General features: G+C 38.4%; 1 protein-coding gene across 2 annotated transcripts; it reads right to left on the bottom strand.

Moving 5' to 3' along the window:
* Window positions 1-8,609: 8,609 nt before the first annotated feature.
* On the bottom strand, window positions 8,610-20,623 carry csf2rb (colony stimulating factor 2 receptor subunit beta). 2 transcript variants are annotated; one of them, XM_058375198.1, is made up of 14 exons: window positions 19,350-19,923; window positions 18,251-18,416; window positions 16,961-17,066; window positions 16,689-16,849; window positions 16,282-16,433; window positions 15,685-15,832; window positions 14,836-14,959; window positions 14,584-14,735; window positions 12,937-13,070; window positions 12,471-12,636; window positions 12,171-12,264; window positions 11,999-12,071; window positions 11,324-11,421; window positions 8,610-11,157 (listed from the first exon to the last, which is right to left on the bottom strand). In XM_058375198.1, the coding sequence occupies exons 2-14, from the start codon at window positions 18,345-18,347 to the stop codon at window positions 10,542-10,544; spliced, it is 2,121 nt and encodes a 706-aa protein (XP_058231181.1). In that variant the 5' UTR covers window positions 18,348-18,416; window positions 19,350-19,923; the 3' UTR covers window positions 8,610-10,541. The 2 variants fall into 2 exon arrangements, with proteins under 2 accessions (XP_058231181.1, XP_058231173.1); XM_058375190.1 differs by lacking the exon at window positions 19,350-19,923 and adding an exon at window positions 20,467-20,623 and having other exon boundaries at window positions 8,611-11,157.
* Between the last annotated feature and the right edge of the window lie 200 nt (window positions 20,624-20,823).

The following is a 20,823-nucleotide window of genomic DNA, read 5'->3' as shown; positions in this document are numbered from 1 at the left end:
TCTCATGATTTTTAAATGAAGGTAGAAATGTTGCACAATTAAATGTTTACAAAAACACACTCAATATGAAGTGTTAAATTGTATGGGATATTTGTTTTCTAGTGTAGTCTGCATGTCTCATTTTTAATTTTATTTATTATATATTATAAAGTTACCTTGACGGTGGTTTATCATTCACATTACATTTCCCTTTTCTTTATATTTTTACATAATAATTTGGCCTAACACTGAGCCTATATGACTCTTAAAACTAAATCTTACTCACTTCCACCATCTCTCTTTTCACCCCCGTCTATCTATCTAGCTTTCTCTCACTTATTCTTGTTGATTTTAACTAGACATTGTCCCACTCCTTTGCCCATTTCAGCAGTCACGCAGGAGTGTATTAGCTTTGTCCTAGCCAGTCTGATTAAAACAAACACTTTGTCATTATGGATGCTGCTCACCCCCTTAGCCTAACTCAGCCTGTTCTTGGTCACATGATTTGGTAAGTGCAATGAAGGAAGGATAAAAGATAAACGATAAAAGTCTATGCCAGATCATAAACTGCACTCTCTGTTTAAGATCTGTTGAGACTGTCTGCAAAATAATATTCTAATATCATGTCTCATACTTGATATGCATATATTTAAATAAAAAAAGGAAAAGCTTTTAAGTGGCAAATATATTAAGGCTAGAGTCTTGGAAACTCTACTGAGCCTAGGAAATCTTAATCATCTTAAGAATTATGATTAAAATGGTTGCTTTATAATCTTTCCCCCAGACTCAAGAAGGCATAAAAGCATCCTGGACAATTTGAGAGTCAGTATCTGATAACAAACCGAACTGATTAGGCTTATGTGCATTCGGTTATGTAGCTATTTAACAACATGATCATAGCCTGATATTCAAAATGAGTAATCCTGTCATGTTATACTTAGTTTGCAGAGATCTTTAGGTAGGTTGACTGTCTTTACTGCTTTATTTGATAAACTGTACTAGCATGATCTTTGCAGGCACAAAACCTTTAAAAAGTGGGCAAAAACTTTCCCACATTATTTTAGTATATGTATACAGTGGGAATCAAGGGGACAGTGTACAAGACAGTGGTGAGACCGGCCATGCTGTATGGTTTAGAGACAGTGTCACTGAGGAAGAGACAGGAGTCAGAGTTGGAGGTAGCAGAGCTGAAGATGTTCTCTTTGGGAGTGACACGGTTGGACAGGATTAGGAACGAGTACATCAGAAGGACGGCTCATGATGGACATTTGGGGGACAAAGTTAGGGAGGCCAGATTAAGATGGTTTGGACATGTTCAGAGGAGGGAGAGTGAGTATATTGGTAGGAGAATGTTGGACATGGAGCTGCCAGGCAGGAGGCAAAGAGGAAGGCCAAAGAGGAGGTATATGTATGTAATAAATGAGGATATGAAGCTAGTGGGTACAAGTGTTAAGGATGCAGAAGATAGGGATAGATGGAGAGAGATGATTCGCTGTGGAGACTCCTGAAGGGAAAAGCCGAAAGAAGAAGAAGAAGAATTATGTGATTTGCTGGTCTGTGCTGTATTTTTTTTAAGCATGACTCTTAATTTATTTGTCAAACTTGCATAATATATATTAATGCACAAAAAACTATAGCAGGTACATGAGGCCTGATTCCACATACAGCCAAAGATGGTCATGCAATGGATTCTGAATTATTCTTGAATTGTGTAAGACATTCTAGAATTGTATAAGCTTCATATGATTAGTTTAGTCTAGTTCTCTTGTGTTACATACAGAATTGCATAAATGAGTTTCAGGGGTGTGACTGCGCCATGTTTCAAAAGTATCTGGGTTTGTGGTTAAGGCGTTGGACTACTGGAAGGTTGTAAGTTCAAATCCGAGGTTCACCAAGCTGCCACTCCTGGGCCCCTGAGCAATGCCCTTAACCCTCAATTGCTCAGTTGTGTAAAAAATGAAATAAAATGTACGTTGCTCTCGATGAAGGCCAAATTCTGTAAATGAAATATATTTCTAATGTCTATTAAAAAATCTGTACTATCAAATGAATCAGAAATCTAGGTGATAACAAATATATTCAAACTTTTTTTTTTTTTACAGAAAAAGGTGGTGTGTGTGTATCTGGGCATTAAGACCCAGGCGGTCTCTTTTCACACAAAAATATCTTACTACCAGTCTGCATCTTGGTTACAGTGTGGAATGCAGAGTACCAGTAATCCCACACACAATATAGTGATATCATATTAAGGAGCTGGATATCATGGGTGGGAGTGAGGCAAGCTTGGCTGGATCCGAGTGGGTGGGCAAACACAAGTCTCAAATACTCCCCACAACCATCTGCACACACAGACATAATAAAAACAAACAAACCTCCAAGTCTGAAATATCAGAATACTATTATAACCAAGATACAAATCAAAAACCCGCCTACTGGGACATGCGAGAAAATGCTGCGAGCCACCCTGTCAGAGTCAGAGGTGATGTCCATTGGTTAGGGAGCCCTACAAATGAAATTGAATTGAAAATGAACTGGAATTGAATGTGTTGCAATTCACAGAAAACATTCATGCATATGTCTTACAACTGCTCCATATGTCAAACACATGACGTCCGACTACACGGGAATCAGCAGCCAATCAGGGAAGAGAGAGGAAGAGAAAAGCATTAAAATTTTGTTATTTATGCAAAAAACATTGAGCAAAATTCTGAACAAAACGCAAATGATTAACATGAACACGTACCACTTATAAAAATACACACAATGAAAGCAACCAGATGTGATAGTCTTGTTTATCTACACTGTTTTTTAGCTCTTTATATCCTGTTTATATGTGCAAACCCTTGAAATGCTTCCCAAAATTTGTCAGTGCTGCACTGGTGTTATTACTATACATTTTACTGGTCACACAAACCACCATACACAGTGAAGTGAAAATTAGGATTTACATAAACAGAATTTGTATAAAAATATAAATGTATTGTTTAAGGGATAAAAAAGAAAGGTGGTAGCATGAGTAATATGAATAAATCTGGATTAAAGTGCAGAGATGTGCAATTTGTTGTAGTGAAATTGATAACATATACAGAATAATAAATATTTATAAATTTGATTAATTCATACATACTGCTTAGTGCACATTATCTAGTTTGGGCCCTGGATTGTCTCTATGTGTGCGTATATGCAGCTGTTAGATTGTTCCTGTGCATGTGGTGGCTCAGTGATTAGACTATTGATGGGAAGACACATGGGATTGCTGTGGATGATGCCACTGATAAACCATGATAATGGCTTTGGACTGGAAATGCCACAACCAGTTTTGCACTCCATCAGTGAACAGCTGATAACCTGAACAAGACAGACTTCATGTTAAAACTAGAATGAATATCCTGGTGGTTACCCAATTGCACTTTTTGACCCAGAAATGATTTATAATCACATTATCCAGTGTCACCTAGATGAGGATGTGTTCCCTTTTGTGTTCGGTTCCTCTCTAGGTTTCTTCCTCAAATCATCTCAGGGAGTTTCTCCTCACCAACATCACCTCAGGCTTGCTAACTGGGGATAAATTTAGAATGTATATCTTGTATTTATATATTTCTGTAAAGCTGCTTTGTGACTATATCCGTTGTTAAATACGCCAAACAAATACAATTGAATTGACTCCTCTACAAAAGACAACAGAATTCTAAAATCCTGTAGTGTTAAGATGATCGTAACTGGTACAGAGAGTACAGAGAGAAAAAGCAAAGACTTGATATACCAGCATTTTCTTTGTGCTGCAATACAAAAACTCACTCTTTACTAGTGATGCTATTTTTATCCAAAGAAACATGACAGGATACAATTGAGAAGCTGAGGCCTTATGGGCCTCGATCAATCACTCGACAGTGTTCAGTGGTGTTGCATAAACTGAAGCGAAGACGTCTGCTTTTACATGCACATGAATTTAATATTTAGCTTGCAGCTATTACAGCTTCAACTCTTCTGGGAAGGCTTTCCACAAGGTTTAGGAGTGTGTTTATGGGAATTTTTGAACATTCCTCTAGAAGAGCATTTGTGAGGTCAGGCACTGATGTTGGATGAGAAGGCCTGGCTCAGAGTCTCCGCTCTAATTCATCCCAAAGGTGTTCTGTCAGGTTAAGGTCAGGACTCTGTGCAGGCCAGTTAAGTTTCTCCATCCCAAACTCGTTCGTTAATGTCCTTATGGATCTTGTTTTTGCACTGGTGCAGAGTCATGTTGGAACAGGAAGGGGTCATCCCCAAACTGTTCCCACAAAGTTTGGAGCATGAAATTGTCCAAAATGTCTTGGTATGCTGAAGCATTAAGACTTCCTTTCACTGGAACTAAGGGGACAAGCCCAACCCCTGAAAAACAACACCTGAATTCAATGATTTGGAGGGGTGTCCCAAAACTTTTGGCAATATAGTGTATCTTGCAATAAATGTACTTCCAGTGACAGCTAATTGGGCTCACATTTACAATTTTGTGCACACAGTATACTGAAAATCATAGAACTGGGGAGTTATGTTCACTCCTGGTGTCCTAAAAGTTCAGCTCACAGCAGTTGAAATACTGGTGCAGCTGCAGAATACTGTTGTTTACTCCTAATCCTTCTCACACTGCCTCTTCAAACATCAGAGAGTAGAGACATTCAGCACTGAGTTGAAAAATCAGCCTCAGAGCTTTGTGTCTGTTCTCCCCCTACACACACACATACACCCCACTTTTAATCTCCCCCAGTGCTGTAAAAAAGAAGGAGGTGGGAATGAATGAAGCTCTGAAGTGACACAACAATACTGTTATTAATGAAAGCTTTATTCAGGTCATTTGGGTAGCTGTAATCCTGCTTCCTGATATGACCGCTGCTTCTTTAGTGACCTGATGGCGCTTGACTAATCCAGAGACTCCTCTGATGTGAGTGAGAACAATACATTCTTCTAATTCCACTGACACTGCAGCTGATATAGGAACACTGTCATGAGCTTGCGGTTGTAATGTAGTCTTATGTCTAATTTAAAGTTATCCTTATCGTTTCAGTTATCTTTTATGTTCTAAATAGCGAGTCCAGAGACCATTTCAATCAGGTTTCTTCAGGATTTTGAAGTTTAGCGATTGCAGAAATGAACACAAAACTTCATGATGTTTGAAGGAGCTTGCAATTTTATGAAATTACTTCAGATTTTCCACAGATTTGGAAATCACAACCTGCATTCAGCCAAACCCCTCATGTGTTGGACATGAGTACAGATACCATGCATAGTAATTACATATGTTTCATCAGTGGGAGGAGCTTAAAAGAAGAATCCTGTGCTTGTAATTTTGGAAATCCATGTAGTTTTCTGGGGGAAAAAATATTTATTTATTTATTTATTTTTAAGCCAAAACCTACATTGTTTGGCTTTAAAATCATCAAAATCCTAGAGTAACTATACAATTTATACAATCATTGAACTAATAATACTTATTTAACTATAATGATATAATAAATAAAAGTATAAAAGAATAAAATATCTATATGAACTTGATAATAAATATTAACCACTGTAGGTAATTGTGGGTTGTTATTTCCATCCTGGAAATTAAATAAAACTCACAGCTCCTTGGCTATACTTCACAGACCGCACTTTGAGACCCACTGTCCTGATTGATCCCAACAGCTCAGGATTAATGCTCTTTGAATCACTCTCTCTGTCCTTATGGCACTGTATATGTTTGTATATGTGTGGGAGACTTCTGCTGAACTGCTGGAGAGTGTTATTTGTGGCACACTCACACAAAGGCATGTGTACACACAATCAAGTGTACACGGAAGCACGTCGCCTTTCACACACCCAGGCCTTCGTAGAAGTGCACAGGCACACTCTCTCACAATAGATCAGATCTTTATCACGACCGGCAGCACACAGCATCTTCCTGTTATCTTATTTAAAACCAGGGTCGTGTGTGTGTGTGTGTTAGCTTGTGTAAAACCTCATATGTGCCTGACTACAGTGATCTGCAGGTATAAGCGGCAGTAATCTTGTAATATGCTTGTGTATATAAGGCATAGATGTACACACTGGTACTTGTGCAAGCAATAGGTGAGTCAGTACATTGTGTTTGTGTGTGTGTGTGTGTGTGTGTGGTGAGTTTTGTGATACATGGATAAATATATGATAATCATTTTATTCAGACCATAAAAGATGTCACATGTCATGTGTATTAACTGTGTTATTCAGACCTTTAGTCTGGATATGAATGTTTATAGTGTGTGTGTGTGTACAGCTGTTATACTAATAGAAGCTAAATCACCCAGAGGAAGGAGGCCAGTCTCTTACATTCTACAGATTTATCTGCTCTCTAAGCACTATTTCAAAAGTACTATAAACACACACATGGTGACTGTATTTTACATGTAACACTAATAATAATAAACCCTGTCTTTGCAAAATCCTTTGCATTAGAGTGTGCGGTCTTCTGCGGCTAAGTATTAAGAAAGGCAAGGAAATGCACAAGCATGCGTCCTCTCCTGCCTCGGATGAGGTTGCCATTTGCACCGTGGCCTTTTGTGGTTGCCAAATATCAGATGGGATAAAAGGGTATTAGTTTTGGATTACGGAACCAGTTCTTGACCTGAGGGTAGCTCAGTGGTTAGACTTCTTTGGAAGTGCAGAGCCTTGATAAAGACCATTATTTGAAAGAAAAACAAGTCGTTTCTACAAATCAAGAAAAGAAACTTCAATGTTAAAGAGGATTATGGCAAACCTGTAGTTTAGTCTGGGGTTATGTGAAAGTCTTATGTTGCGGTCATGAAAATTTGGGACTTTCTACTTTCCACTTCAGACCTCTTGAGGTTGGAAAAAATCTGGATGTACAGAGGACGTACTCATTATGCTCCATATCTATAAAAAGCTTTTAGATAGCTTTTATTCTATTTGAAGAAAGGTAAAAAAAAAAAACAGGAAAGAAGGAAAAAGTGCATAGAGACAGTGCATTATTTTGTCATTATTTAATTAATGTAAACAGAATGTCTTATAGACCTACTCAAAAGACAGGTTAAAAAGCCTAAAAATAAAAGAGACAAAAACCAATGTTCCATTTTTCCTTCTTACTTTTTACACCAACATACTGAAGTAAAGAACAGACACAGTACTGCGGCTCAGAGAAACCAGAGAAATATCGCAGTACGAAGCATCCCAGGTCCTAAATACTCATAAATACGGCATTAGCTTTATATTTATCTATAAAGTTCAAGGTTTTAACAAAGTGCAGCTGGTTTATAATAGTTCATGAAAACTAAAATTACTATTATGGTTAAAACTAGAATTCTGACTGTAGTGAAAAGTAAATGATGTAATAAAAAATAGATATGTGTTATTTTTAATAATTATTATTACACATATCTGGAGACTGCTCCATTTGTGCTGAAATGAAATGAAATAAAAGGAAATGAAATGAAATGAAATGAAACTATGAGTGTGGGAAACTTTGAAATTTAACATTTTAAGCAATAAATTATGCCTGCATAGGTACTTTTTTTTAGTTTTATTAGGACACACTGCTATCCTGAAATAATTGAGGGAAAAACCTATTCACATACACAAAAAAAACCCTATTGGCTTATCATGATTAAAATTTACCACAGATAATAAAAAACCCTAACAAATTGCACCAAACCTAAGTGACCTTCAATGCTAACAAATCCTATTAAAAATAATTACACCTAATCTAAAAACTAAACAAATTGGTGTGTGAATACTCATAACAGTCGAGGCATCTGTATCTGTCTCTCTTTTTCATTTATCAAAACTTTTTCATTGTAAAGAGCATAGAATTTTAGATTTTTGGACTAGTGCAGAAGGGATGAAGTGAATATTTGAAGACAGAATTCACTTCCTGTGACTTTCTACACACCACAACTCACCTGCTCATAGCACCTTCAACTGATTTTGGTTGATAAGATAGTAGTTCCAGTGTTTATCTATGTTGTGTTGACAAAATGTACAGAGAGGCTTTGAGGCAATGCAGATGTTCTAGATGCTTCTTAGATTATGATTTATTAATAATAAATACTAAAATGTGCTGAAGGTTGGTGTAACACATATTGCACCAAGCCAGATCTGTACATTGTATGGTTTATGCATGTAGTTGTCTTGCTGCTGTATGTTTAAATCATGTGTTGTGGCATAACAGGGCCTCCGAAAGCTTGCGCACAGACATGCATGGTTACATAAGTGTCTTACTGATCTTTTCCAAGCACCTTTTAAAGGCTCTGGCTTTCCTGTGTTTATTTACAACAAGAGACAAGGGACATACTGTCCATAGAGGATTCTCTCTCTCTCTCTCTCTCTGTCACATACACTCACACACTCAGATGTTGAACAATGGATCTTAAAGACGTGCTGTGAAATTCCTCTGCTTTGGGCAGAAGATCAGAATTTGTCTGGAATGTGGTCTTGGTCAAGGGATCATAATGGTGAACTAGTCTAATGAGTGAATATGAGGGCAATGTGACATGGAGAGAAATTATTGGAAGAAAGCACAGGAAATAAAATGTGAAAACAGGATGTATTGTAGATTGTGAAAGTATGATACACACACACACACACACACGCACACACATGCACACTATATGTCTAGTAACTGATAACAGTCATTTCTAGCTATTAGCAGTATAAACAGTCACATAAAGTCCCAATGAGGTTGATGTGTGGTGCATTTTGAGATGCTTTACTGCTCCCTATGGTTGTAAAGAGTGTTTACTTGAATTACTGTATCCTTCCGATCAGCTTCATCCAGTCAGTGTATTCGACTCTGACCTCTCTCATTTACCAGGATTTTGCTGCCCACAACATAACTTTACTCCATTCTGTGTCAGCTCTAGAGATCAAATAATCTTAGGCCCTCAGCAATTTCCAAAACCCACCCATCTGGCACCAACAACCGTACCATGCTAAAGGTCACTGCGATCACATCTTTTCCCCATTCTGACATTAACAAACATTAACTAAAACTTTTGTAACTGCATGATTCATGCATTTGTGCTGCTGTCGTATGATTGGCTGATTGGTCTTCCTAATAAAGCGGCTATGTTTATTATGGGCTTCAATGCTAAAACTGTTCTATTTTTATTTATTTCTTTGTTTATTCATGTTTTCATGAATAAAGTGCAGTACATGAAAATAATTGAAAGCTGAGATTGTGTCATATATCTTTAAAAAACAAACGGTTATCATATATCTTAAAAAAAAAAAAACAGTTCTTTCTCTACTGTTACACTAATGCAGTTGCCATAATATATGCATGTCTATTTGCAATTTACATTCAAAATAATGCAGCGTGTCTCAGATTTGTGCACAGTACTGCATATACACACATACATTTACAAACAAAACAGTTTGTGGCTTGCAGTAACAGAGACCTTCGTACAACAACACGTACTAAACAGCAGTATTTAGCAAATATCTCAGTTAATGAATCGGTACATTTCTCGGATTTTAAATAATTATAACCTGTATTAAACATTATACACTTAGCACACGCTCAAATATAAGTCATATACATAAAAGCTTACATTCATAGTCACAGGTACAGAAACTACAGCTCAGGATCTTTGAATAACCACATAACTCAATGTGCAACATAATACAGAGACAGACAGAGAATGAGTTGGGCTCACAAAGTCCACCAGCGCTGCCCTCTGCTGGACATCATGGCATGATACAGAAACATAACTACTACTTAAAGTTTTACATCATTCACACATAGAAAAGGTTGCTGTTTTGAGATTTTTTTTTTTTTTCCCAGAAATCATCTGACCTTGTGAGCTATATCGTATTATTGCCCCATGAATTAGCCCAAGAAAAGAGCAGTGGGCTTTGAGACAGTTTGAAGTTAAAAGAAAGATATTAGCTTTGGATTTATCAATACAGAGACGGAGAAGTGAAGTGAAGGCCATTAAGGCAAAAGATATTTCTCAGAAAATGAATGAGACACATAAAAATTAAGTAGATTTCGATCGCTGTAGCCGCAGGAACTTTAACTTGACATCAGGCTTGGAATGATGCGTAGACCTACTGGAGTCACAGGGAATGCTTTATGGATATAAAGTCCACATTATCTTCAGGGAATTTTTTCAAATCCCTAAATGTTTTGCCCGTTTCTGTCCAATCATTAACCCTTCTTAACAGTACAGTGACACTTCATTCTGCCGGCAGAATAGAAATCGACATTTTAAATCAGTTAAAACAAATGAATGATTTTATCGCTTCATGTCTGATATAAAATGAGTCAGAACACTGTTAGCTTTCAGTGTAAGACATGGTTTTTCCCCTGTGTTGGGATACAACAGAGTTTTAGTGATTGAAGATAACACCTTCAAATTTTTAGATGCTTATGAAGAAACACTTGGGCCATGAATGGGTTCGATGTCACCATTTACACCATGAAAATATTGACCCTAGTAGGCTAGTTCCTACAATATATTAAGTAAGTTACAGAATGCATGGTCAGGATACCTCATTCACTTGTGGTCTTGAATTGTTAGCTTCTGGTCTTAGTATTTTCATTTGTGCCGTTATCACTGAAATAGTCCACGCTGAGAAAGTGTCACATAGCTGCGCTCAGCTGAATTTCCTGTAATCTCATGCATCCTTCTCTCTGTGTTGCCCTCTGGTGGAGGGACAGAAGCAGACACCCACGCAGCAACACTCTCCATGTTGGGCATCAGACAGTATCCAGACGGGTGAGAAAACATGACACTGGACACCGCAATTGGACTTGGGGTGTATGCTGGAGGATCATCGTTAGGGAGCTCGGTCTTCCTGGTCTCTCTGTTCTCACTAGGAAGATTATTGATAGGGGTTGAGCAGTCTGAATTTGGGCTTTTGGGAGGGGATAAAACGTAGCCTCCTTTTATTGGCAAAGAATCTTTGGGGTTTTCAGAAATGTACCTTCCATCATCATGGAAAGTTAGGAGGGGAGAGACAGATGTGTCCGAAGTTTCACTTGGCACCGAAGAGTCCTCGCGGCAAAGGATGTAAGGTCCAACGAAGCTAACACCAGATTTGTCTGTCATTCTGCTCCCCTCTGTGAATAAGGACAACTGACTTGAGCTTTGTGGCCATCCTGATTCGCTCTTGCTGAGGCCCAAGTCCATGTCACTGCTGCATTTCAGGAGTGGGTACTCACAGATACTGCGGAAAACACAAACGGGTAATACTGTTATAATGTGAACTCATTCATATGATTCCGTTTCAAAACAAGATGTTCTCCATGGGCTATGTGTGGATTTCCTGTCCTAGATTTTTTTTTGTTTCAAACAAGTCTTCCAAACAACAAACGCAACAAAGGTTATCTTACCTGCCCTTATAGATGATAGGGTTATCTGAAGTCTGTATGACAAACACAGAGGTTTTCTCTTTGTCAGTGCATGCACTGGCCTCAGAAGCAAGAAATTTCTGTGAAAGAAAAAAAAGGTCACTGGAAGCTAAATATAATGAACTAGCATGCAAGTCAATGTCAGCTCCACACACACAGATTTTAAAAACGTTATGAATGTTGTTGGTATGGTGAAGTAGGTTTGGTTCACAGTTTTGGAAGGGGGGGTCTCCCGCGTCAGTGCTTGTGTGTTTTCTGACACAAGAAAAAGCTTTGCGTTTTAACAGCCACATGATAATGTGTGTTGATTGTTTGTTTTTAAATAAAGGCTGACAAAGGAAGTTGTTTATAGCTGCTCTAGTATCAGTGATCATAGGAAATGATTGCATGATGATAAAATAACAGCATGATGATGTGTCATCCTTTAATAAGTGTAGAAAACACAGTCATGTGGTTTAAGAGGAATAAAGCCCTTAAGGCCGTGCTGCTACTGGATAGTCAACTTCGGGATTATAACGTTTCATGTTGAGTCGTATTTCACCACACCATTTATTGATTCTTTTCCTATAACAGCACAGGCTCAGTCCTGTTTTATTTTATTCTTACTTAAATAATTGCTAATCTTTACAGAGAGAAGTTCGGGATTATTCTGCTCACCTTATTGCTCATTTCCCCCAGGACTTTGCTGTTAATGGGAGAAGGAATGGATACGTTCCACAGTACTAGTCTCCTAATAAACAAGTGCACACACACACACGCACACACATTTTATATCATTCAAGGACATGATTGATTTAGGTGCAGTAGGCAGTTATACTGAACAATTTACCTGTGGCAGGCTGGAAGGGCGTTATACAAGATGATGAAAAGCATGGCTACTAATGCAGCCATCAAGACGTAAATTATGGTGTTGATCCAGGGAGCTAGACACACACACACACACACATTTGAACACTGTAATAACGTTGGTTTATAATACATAGTAATATGTATTTCTTTCATCTGCCTTTATAAAAGCCTCTTTTGTAATCCCCTATTAACAAGCTTGGGCTTCAGCATCATTTCAGTTGTAATATTTGTATTTGGACCTCAACCTCCTGCACAGTTAGAGGTCAGAGGACAGAGTTACCTGGATCAGTGGTGAAGTATACAGGATCAGACCAGTCAGAGGGTAGACCTGCAAATATTCTGTCTGGATGTGCTCTCACCCTGGCCATGTAGCACGTAGAAGGCAACAGGGAGGAGGGAACATTTGCACTGCAATCTTCTCCAGGGGTATCGAATTGCATTTTATCCTGCAAAGTGAGATTGAGAAACAGTGAGAGGATTACCAAAAGAAAGGTTGATTTTTTAAAGTTAAAATTGCAGATGCATAGACACCTAAGAGTGATATTCAGGCTCTTATATATATATATTTATTTATATTTTATACTTAGATATTTAGCTTGTATTAACAACAATGGCATGTAGTGGGAAAGTCTTACAGTATACCTGTAAGTAACTATAATCTGTTCCTTCTCAAAAGATCAAAAGAGTCTGAACAAATTCAACAAGGAACAGAGCGACGTATGCAGACAGTCAGACATGCCACCCACCTTTGTGTGATTGCTTTCGAGGTACACCTGATAGAAGAGATAGAGGTTTTCATCAACACTAGGTCGGGTCCAGTTCAGCCTCCAAACACTATCCTTCTTATGCGCTTCTAATTTGGGTGGCCGTGGCGGCTGAACTGTGAGTCAGAAGAAGGATGTGAGCATCAAATGATCTGATATTTCAGTTTTTACATATCATATTGCATGCACAGGTTGCAGAGTGGCACAGTGGGTAGCTTGAGGGTCCCTGATTCATTCTTGCGTGTGTGTGTCTCCAGATCTACCACAACACTGACTGAATGAATGAATGATTTGAAATGAATGAAAATGCCAAACTAGCCAAATGTGTAGTTTTGATTTCACATTAACCACTGCAGCTTCATAAAGCCTTTCTTTAGACAAAGGGTTGGATTTGAGTAACAGGGATGAAGTACACCAATCAGCCATAACATTATGACCACCTCCCTAATATTGCTCACATGCCCATTGTTGGCGCTTTCGGCAATGCACAGGGATCAGCATGGGCATCTGACTGATCTGTGGCTATACATCCCCATCTGTGATGCAGTGTGTATTCTGAGACCTATCTGTCAGAACCAGCATTAACTTCTTCAGCAATTAGAGCAACAGTAGCTTGTCTGATCGGATCACACGGGCCAGCCTTCGCTCCCCACATACATCAATGAGACTTGGCCGCCCATGACCCTGTCTCCGGTTCACCACTGTTCCTTCCTTGGATCACTTTTGATAGATACTGACCACTGCAGACCGGGAACACCCCACAAGAGCTGCAGTTCTGATCCAGCCGTCTAGCCATCACAATTTGGCCCTTCATCAAACTCGCTCAAATCCTTACGCTTGCCCATTTTTTCTGCTTCTAACATCAACTTTGAGGACAAAATGTTCACTTGCTGCCTAATATATCCCACCCACTAACAGGTGCCATGATGAGGAGATAATCAGTGTTATTCACTTCACCTCTCAGTGCTCATAATGTTATGCCTGATCGGTGTATATCCTGATGTACATCAGGGGTTAGTACCTCAGTGGAAGCCCAGAAGATTTCTTGGGAAACTCCCAGGGGTTTGTGAAGCATAACCAGGGGGTCTTCCTTTTTTATTTAATTATAGTGGTAGAAATCACACAATTTATCATTTATTATTGATCTTATAGTTATTAGATTTACCTGGTTACTTAAAATGAATGGGTGTAATAACTCAAAATCGAGTCAGCCTAAATGTAATGTCAACTTGGACATAATAAATGGGACAAATAGCATTTAAACAATAAATATAAATAATAATAAATGTTTATGAAGGAATTTTGGTTGGTGGGGATGGTGGAGTTTATTATACAGTTAAAAATCCCAATTTTGTTTTACTGTATTTGATGGACTGGAAAATATAGAAGCCAAATGTTTCTTTTTTTCTTTTCTTCTTTTTTTTGTGATCGCAGTTTATGTCATTATTTATTTCTCCGGACATGTTCTCGTTTTTTTAAGACATTATAGTTAGATAAGATTTGGACACAGTACAGAAACCATGAACAACAATAAAAATATACACAGTTACAAAGTCATATGATGGTAAGATTTATCTCTGCGGTGGAGCAATGTTGAGTGTGTCAATGTTTAGTCCTGAGGTCACTCACCGTTGTCAGTGTCAATAAACCTCTTGGCCTTTCGTAAGCTTCTGATCTCTACATTCAGCAGTGCAGGTTCAGAACTATTCAATGAACATGTAAAATCCAGAAGGGGTCTAGAGTGAGGATGCTCAGCATGACTGTCACAGTGATTACATTCCCTGAAAGGACCAATAAATAACAGAGAAATGATTTACAGTCTATTTTGACATGAGAGATGAAGGGATTTAGGAATGAGAGCAGGGAAGCAGGAATACTCACACACTTGTTCCATTGGTTTGGCCACACAGATGATACGAGAGGAACTCGGCCTGATGTTTCTTCACCTGCCAGCTACATGTCACTCCTCCTTCCTTAATTACACACTGCAGGTTAATGACACCGTCTAGTAGACAGGATGGGGGAAAAAGCAGGTTGAGAAGGGGCAAAGTGAAATTATTAGTAAGATTAGTAACTTAGTTTCTTAGGCAGAAGGCTTTTATATACATTTCAGCACAGTGAAGATCTTTTGTTTGCATATCCCAGCTTGTTAAGAAGTTCAGGGTCAGCTATAACACAGCATCCCTGAAGGGTTAATAGCCTTGCTTAAGAATCCAATAGTGACAGCTTGGCACTGAACATTACTTGAACCCCTACCTCTGTGTGTTAACCCATAGCCTTATTGACTGAGTCACTACTGCTCTGATACAGTGGCTTCATAAACTGAAACTATCTGCTAAGTTTACAGTGTAAGTAATGGTGTAAAGAGATCTAATTCTGAATATGACAGAGAGTCTGACTGAGATTTACAAACATAATGCAAAGATAGCCAGTTATTGTTCTCATATTATAAGATTCTTGACTTTAACCCAAGCACATCGATATGTAATGTTAGTATTTTCATGTGTTTCTCATAGCTTGTGTGTTAAACTAGACAGATTACTTAGTAGCTGTAACATAATCTTGGTTCTGTTCATCTATTTTGACCAAAATATGACTCAGAAATAAACAATTGAATCAGGAAACACAAATTTCACCAACATAATGGACAATACAATGTGTTAATACTTGATATTGTAGGATTGTATTTTTAGTGATTTTGTTAAATCCTGTAATTATTGCCAGTTCTACCTTCGTCAGTCATCCAGGAAACCGTGGGGCTCCAGTCGCTCCACAGGCCTACAGGACCCCGCGCTCGCACCCTAGCTTCATATATGTAGGCCGGCAAGAGCATCCGACTATCGATAACAAACTTTGTGTCGCTGATATTATCTACCACCTAGAATGCAGACAAGAAAGAGAGAGATTAGATCTGCAAACACCAACAGGCACAACGTCACATCTCCACCACAGATCTCTATCTGGTTTCATGCAATTTTGTAATGTTGCGTTATCTTGCATGCGAATCTTCATGGGTTTTGAGGTTGCTAAGCTGCTATTTCTTTAGAACAGTGACATGACTTCATATCATAGTGCGTGCATTCTCTGGCGATGCAGAAATTGATTGTTGTGTAACACTGGCAAGACAAGAGAAATGAGTACTAATGACTACAGCGTTATTCTTTCTGCGTTCTGTATGTGACAGAGTGTGATAAGAGAACTAGACGGTTGTATGTGATGGTGTTTGTAACGCTGAAGGTTTGAATTAAGTACTTTATCGTTCTTTGCAAAGCTACTCCACCCTGCATTTGTGTGTGTGCGTGTGTGTGTGTGCATGTGTGTACTCACAGTCCAGTCATGTTTATGTTTTCGGTACTTCAGCTGGTAGGTAAGATTTTGTGTGAGAGGGGATGAGGGAGGATACGGGCTGCTCCAGCTCAGCACTCGGTTACCATCAATAGATTTTTTCTCAGAAAAATTAGTTGGGGACAGGATCTTGCCTATAGATTATGCAACACACACACACACACACACACACACACACACACACACTCCTCATCTTAATTTTTATTGAAACTGTTTTTATGAACATGCACATATACTCATATGTATATTTCTTTGGGCTATGTTCAGGTTTATGCAGGTAGTGTTCAGTTAAATGTTAGTGCAGGTAATGCAGGTAGTGTTAAATGTTACACATGTAAGCCAAATTGTCTGAATAACCACATTAGCACACACACACATCATTTTCTCACCTTCTTCAGCTATATTAAATGTTGTCACTTTAGAAGGGCAGGATGTGTTGAAGAAGAGTTCGTGGTCGCCCATGCTAAAGAAAGTTTTATAGACACAACTCCGGGTGCGCTTTCCATTAGACTGCAGCTCACCTTGACCATTAGGGACACACGGACGTTTACTACACACACACACACACAAAAGGAAACGGTTTGGCTTAAATATTTGTAGTTCCTGACTCTCTCTCTCATTTTATCATAATCATTTTAACAGATATATTTCTGTTCCTTACTCGATTATTGGCATGTGTGTGTGTGTGTGTGGCTCCTCCTCCCAGGTACAGCGCATCTGAGTGGTGAAGTCATTATAACATTGCAAAGACGCCAGGACAGGAGAATCTAAAAAGGGTCAAAGGTTGTATATCAATTAAGTACACTTATACCACAGCCTTGATGAATTCTTAATGTGGGTGTTTATTAATTTTCTATATTAGCACCTTAGACATTAATGAACCTGTTCTAATACATTATTATCTAATATGTATCCTCAGTAATCATTTCCTCAATAACGACTATCACACTGACTTGTAGGGCAGGCAGACATTCTAAAAAACATCATATCAAAATCTATAGTGTGTTGATACGGTGAGGAGACATTTATTTAAGGATTTCTGTATGTTAGTCTCCAGTTTCAGCAACTTAAGCAGAACAAAACACTATAGAAATATCATGAATTTGGGCCGTCATAGCATGCTGCATTCATTATTTTTTATTGTAACAGCAAGTCCTGACATGTCTTATTCCTTGCTTAAAATAAACCATTTTTCTCCATCATTCCTCATCATTCAAGTCTGAGAAAGAAATTTAGAAGACATACATTTACTGGCCAATTTAGTAGGAAAACACCTGGACACCTGATCACCCATGCAATTGTCCAATTATTTTAGCCAGTCATGTGTCAGCAGCAACAATGCACAAAATTGTGGAGATACAGGTCATGGGTTTTAGGTAATTGTTCACAACAGGCTGTGGTATGGCTGTGGGTGGTGTGGGCTTGTTTGATTAATTCAGAAACTGCTGATCTCATGGGAATTTCACAAAATTTACACTAAGTGCGAAAAACAACAAATAGTTTATCCAGTGAGTGGCGGTCCTGTGAAAAAAAAACCACTCCTTAAAACCACAGTCAACAGAAAAGCCTCTCAGCGGTCACAGGATGTCCGATATTAAGGTGAATAGGCTTTAACAGCAGAATTCTGGAGGTGAACAGGCAACAAGAGCAGAAGCCCACTGGTTCCATGCCATTCTTAAAGTAATAGAAATCACATTTTCAGTCATTTAGATGTTTGATCTGGACATTACCTGAAGCTTTTGACCTGCATTGTTTTATGTATTGTGTTGGTGACACATTCTACAGGAATGAGCATGGCTACAGGTGTGCCTATTAAAGTGGACAGTGAGTGTATACTAAACTTCATCCTAGGGCATGAAAATTGATCCTTAAACATGTAAGGTACTGCAGGATTAGGAAAATTGTGTCCAGGAAAAAGTTAATGAAAGTTGTAGCATGCGATTCCACTTACTGTGATGAGTGGAGGTTTCAAAAGAGCACTGCTCAGACGTGGTGCTCAGGACCAGCAGAGGCAGCACTGCGATAAGCAGAATCCTCAGGGGGAGCATTGTATTTGGAGTGGGACACCAGAGACCCCTGGCTACACAATTTCAAAATTTTACACCCTGTGTGAGAACCTGTGAGACATTCAACATACACTTAGAGCAAAGAAATGGACACTTTTTAAACACATACATAGATATATTATTGTTGTTCCTTTATACATCTGCTGGAAATAGCAGGAAAAACAGAATCCTAGAATATTATTTGACCTGGAGTGAAAGGTCCCAAAGATTCAACAACAATATTGTTTTGGTCAAGGAGAAAATAAAGGTTTCGATACACACACAGCTGTAGGAGACTCATATTTCTTTCACATTATAGATACTGGCCTATATGAACATTTGCTTTTGCCATATGATAAGTAACCAATAGTTACAGCTATAATCACAATGCACATCGTATAGTAAGATAATAAACGATATAGACAGATAGACAATTGAGCCATGAGGCTATATCACAGTTTCACTTACTTCCATCAGAGCTTCTATTTTGTACATTGAAATGTATTTAAAGGTACCTTGCCATAGGAAGGACAAAGGGAATCTGGATAACCTCTTTAGTTATAATCAAACATGTTTCAACTGAGCTACAACCCAAAAGGCATCTATAACGTTTTGAGGTGCATATATAAACCCATATTTTGATACTAGCTGTCGTTTTATGACATTCTGAGATCTTCTGACCAAATACTACAAAGCAGAGATTTTTTTTTTTAGGTCAAATGAAACAAAAACGGACATTGTCTTCTACAAAGACAATTATAATGGTACTGAGTCTGACCATAATATACTGCCCTGATCCTCAATACCAATAAACCAGCTATGACTGTATTATGTTTTCTAGCCATCTTTTCCATAAAGCGTCATAGAGCCACTGTGTTGTTATAACAGATCACAATCAGCACCATCACTACAGAGTAATAGTGAATTTTCGTACGGAAACAACATTAGCCTACGTCAAACTGAATGCAATTAATACAAAGGGATTCTTATCTCATGAATTCTTACACGCAAAGGTTGAACATCCCTCCTTCATGAATGAGTGTGCGCGCGTGCAGCTCTATGTCCAATGGTGAGAAGGGTAAATCCAGCGCGTGCTTCGCTTCATTCACCGACATTTTTTTTTGTTGTTGTTGTTGTTGTTCACAATCTTCGGGTCGATATTAAAACGCGATCTAGTGTGTTGTGCAAAATCTAATCCAAAATAATTCTCTAAAACCTCCCGATGGGACGTAGTCAAATGTCTTGCGACTTCCTGGAATAGGAGGAGGAGGTCAGAGGATTTCCCCTTTCTGAGTGTAGCCACGGGTGGGAAGAACAGAGACGGAAAAAAAGTGAGAATAAAAGAAGCAAAAACAAAGCGAAAAAACGCTCGTTTTTGTACAGTAGCTGCACTTGTGTTTCGTGTACTTTTCGGATCTGTGTCTGGTAGCTATGGTGTATTTTTAGCAGTATGGAGATGAATAGGTGTGAAGCGTGAACACCGTGAAAGGGGAAACACCTTGACGCACTAGTCCACTTTCTTCACGTCTTTTCCCGTCACCTTTTACATTACAGTCTCAGTGCTGAGAACTGAGCAAACACATGGGGGCCAACATGATGACCTCAATTTTTATTTCCATCAGTATATTACCCCCTCCCCAAATGTGAAGTAGAATAGTCTAAATAGCCTTGAGGTTTTATTTATTTTTTTTATTCATTCATTTATTTTACAGAATATATCATGAAAACTTGACTTGTGCCAGTCAAGGCTAAGGTAAGAAATCTGAGATCTTAAAGAATGAACCATTCATGCAGCTGATCCCTTAAATGCACACACTATTTTTCATTAGACAATTTTTTGTGATTAGGCACGTAACACCTTTTTATTCATTCCTGCCTTTGAGTCTGAGTCCGAGCCGAAGCACTGACAATTTCTGTTTGCAGAAAGTTGAAGCATTCAAGTAGATCTATAAGTGGATTCATCTGAGACAAGTAACCAGGAAAACACACAGGATCCCAATATCCATCTTTATATCTTGTTGTCATATTCCAGGTTTCTTGAAAGGTTTACAGAATCTGCTGCGTAGGTGTCAGCATTCTGATAGACTATAAAGAGAAAGAAAAGACGGCTAGCCGCACTTACCTTTCAAAAAATCTGTTAATCCATTTAACTGAGACCCAAACAATCTGTTAATAGGTGTCTGTGAACTGGCATAATAGTAGGTAGTTCCTTGAGTGAGTGTGTGTATCTGTTAAGAGTGTGACGAGGGTGTACGTGCTCATCTCTACTGTGCATTAGAGCTTTTCATTTACAGAAGAAAAAGAAAACACTAGTTCCTCTTTTTTGCCTTGTGGTCAACATTTTTTTTCAGTGCCTGACCAACATATTCTGAGACTGCAACATCAGCAGACAAGATAATCAGGAACTACAATCAGTGTTAAAAAAAGAAAAGAAAGTCTTCTCAGCCTCGTTAAAACACTTTACTTGTGGTGTAAAAAA

This window comes from Hemibagrus wyckioides, linkage group LG02 (genome assembly GCF_019097595.1).
Source record: "Hemibagrus wyckioides isolate EC202008001 linkage group LG02, SWU_Hwy_1.0, whole genome shotgun sequence".
NCBI classification, from domain to species: domain Eukaryota; kingdom Metazoa; phylum Chordata; class Actinopteri; order Siluriformes; family Bagridae; genus Hemibagrus; species Hemibagrus wyckioides.
The sequence above is the reverse complement of the archived record's forward strand: the minus strand, read 5'-3'. Positions and strand labels throughout refer to the sequence as shown.

What these genes read in the sequence shown, in the direction of transcription:
- csf2rb (XM_058375190.1), bottom strand. Translation starts at nt 18,347, where the DNA reads ATGCTCCCCCTGAGGATTCTGCTTATCGCAGTGCTGCCTCTGCTGGTC. An exon ending in AACATAAACATGACTGGACT is followed by an intron (nt 15,833 to 16,281) that starts GTGAGTACACAC and finishes TCTGCATTCTAG; the next exon opens with GTGGTAGATAATATCAGCGA. An exon ending in TCGAAAGCAATCACACAAAG is followed by an intron (nt 12,637 to 12,936) that starts GTGGGTGGCATG and finishes CTCACTTTGCAG; the next exon opens with GATAAAATGCAATTCGATAC.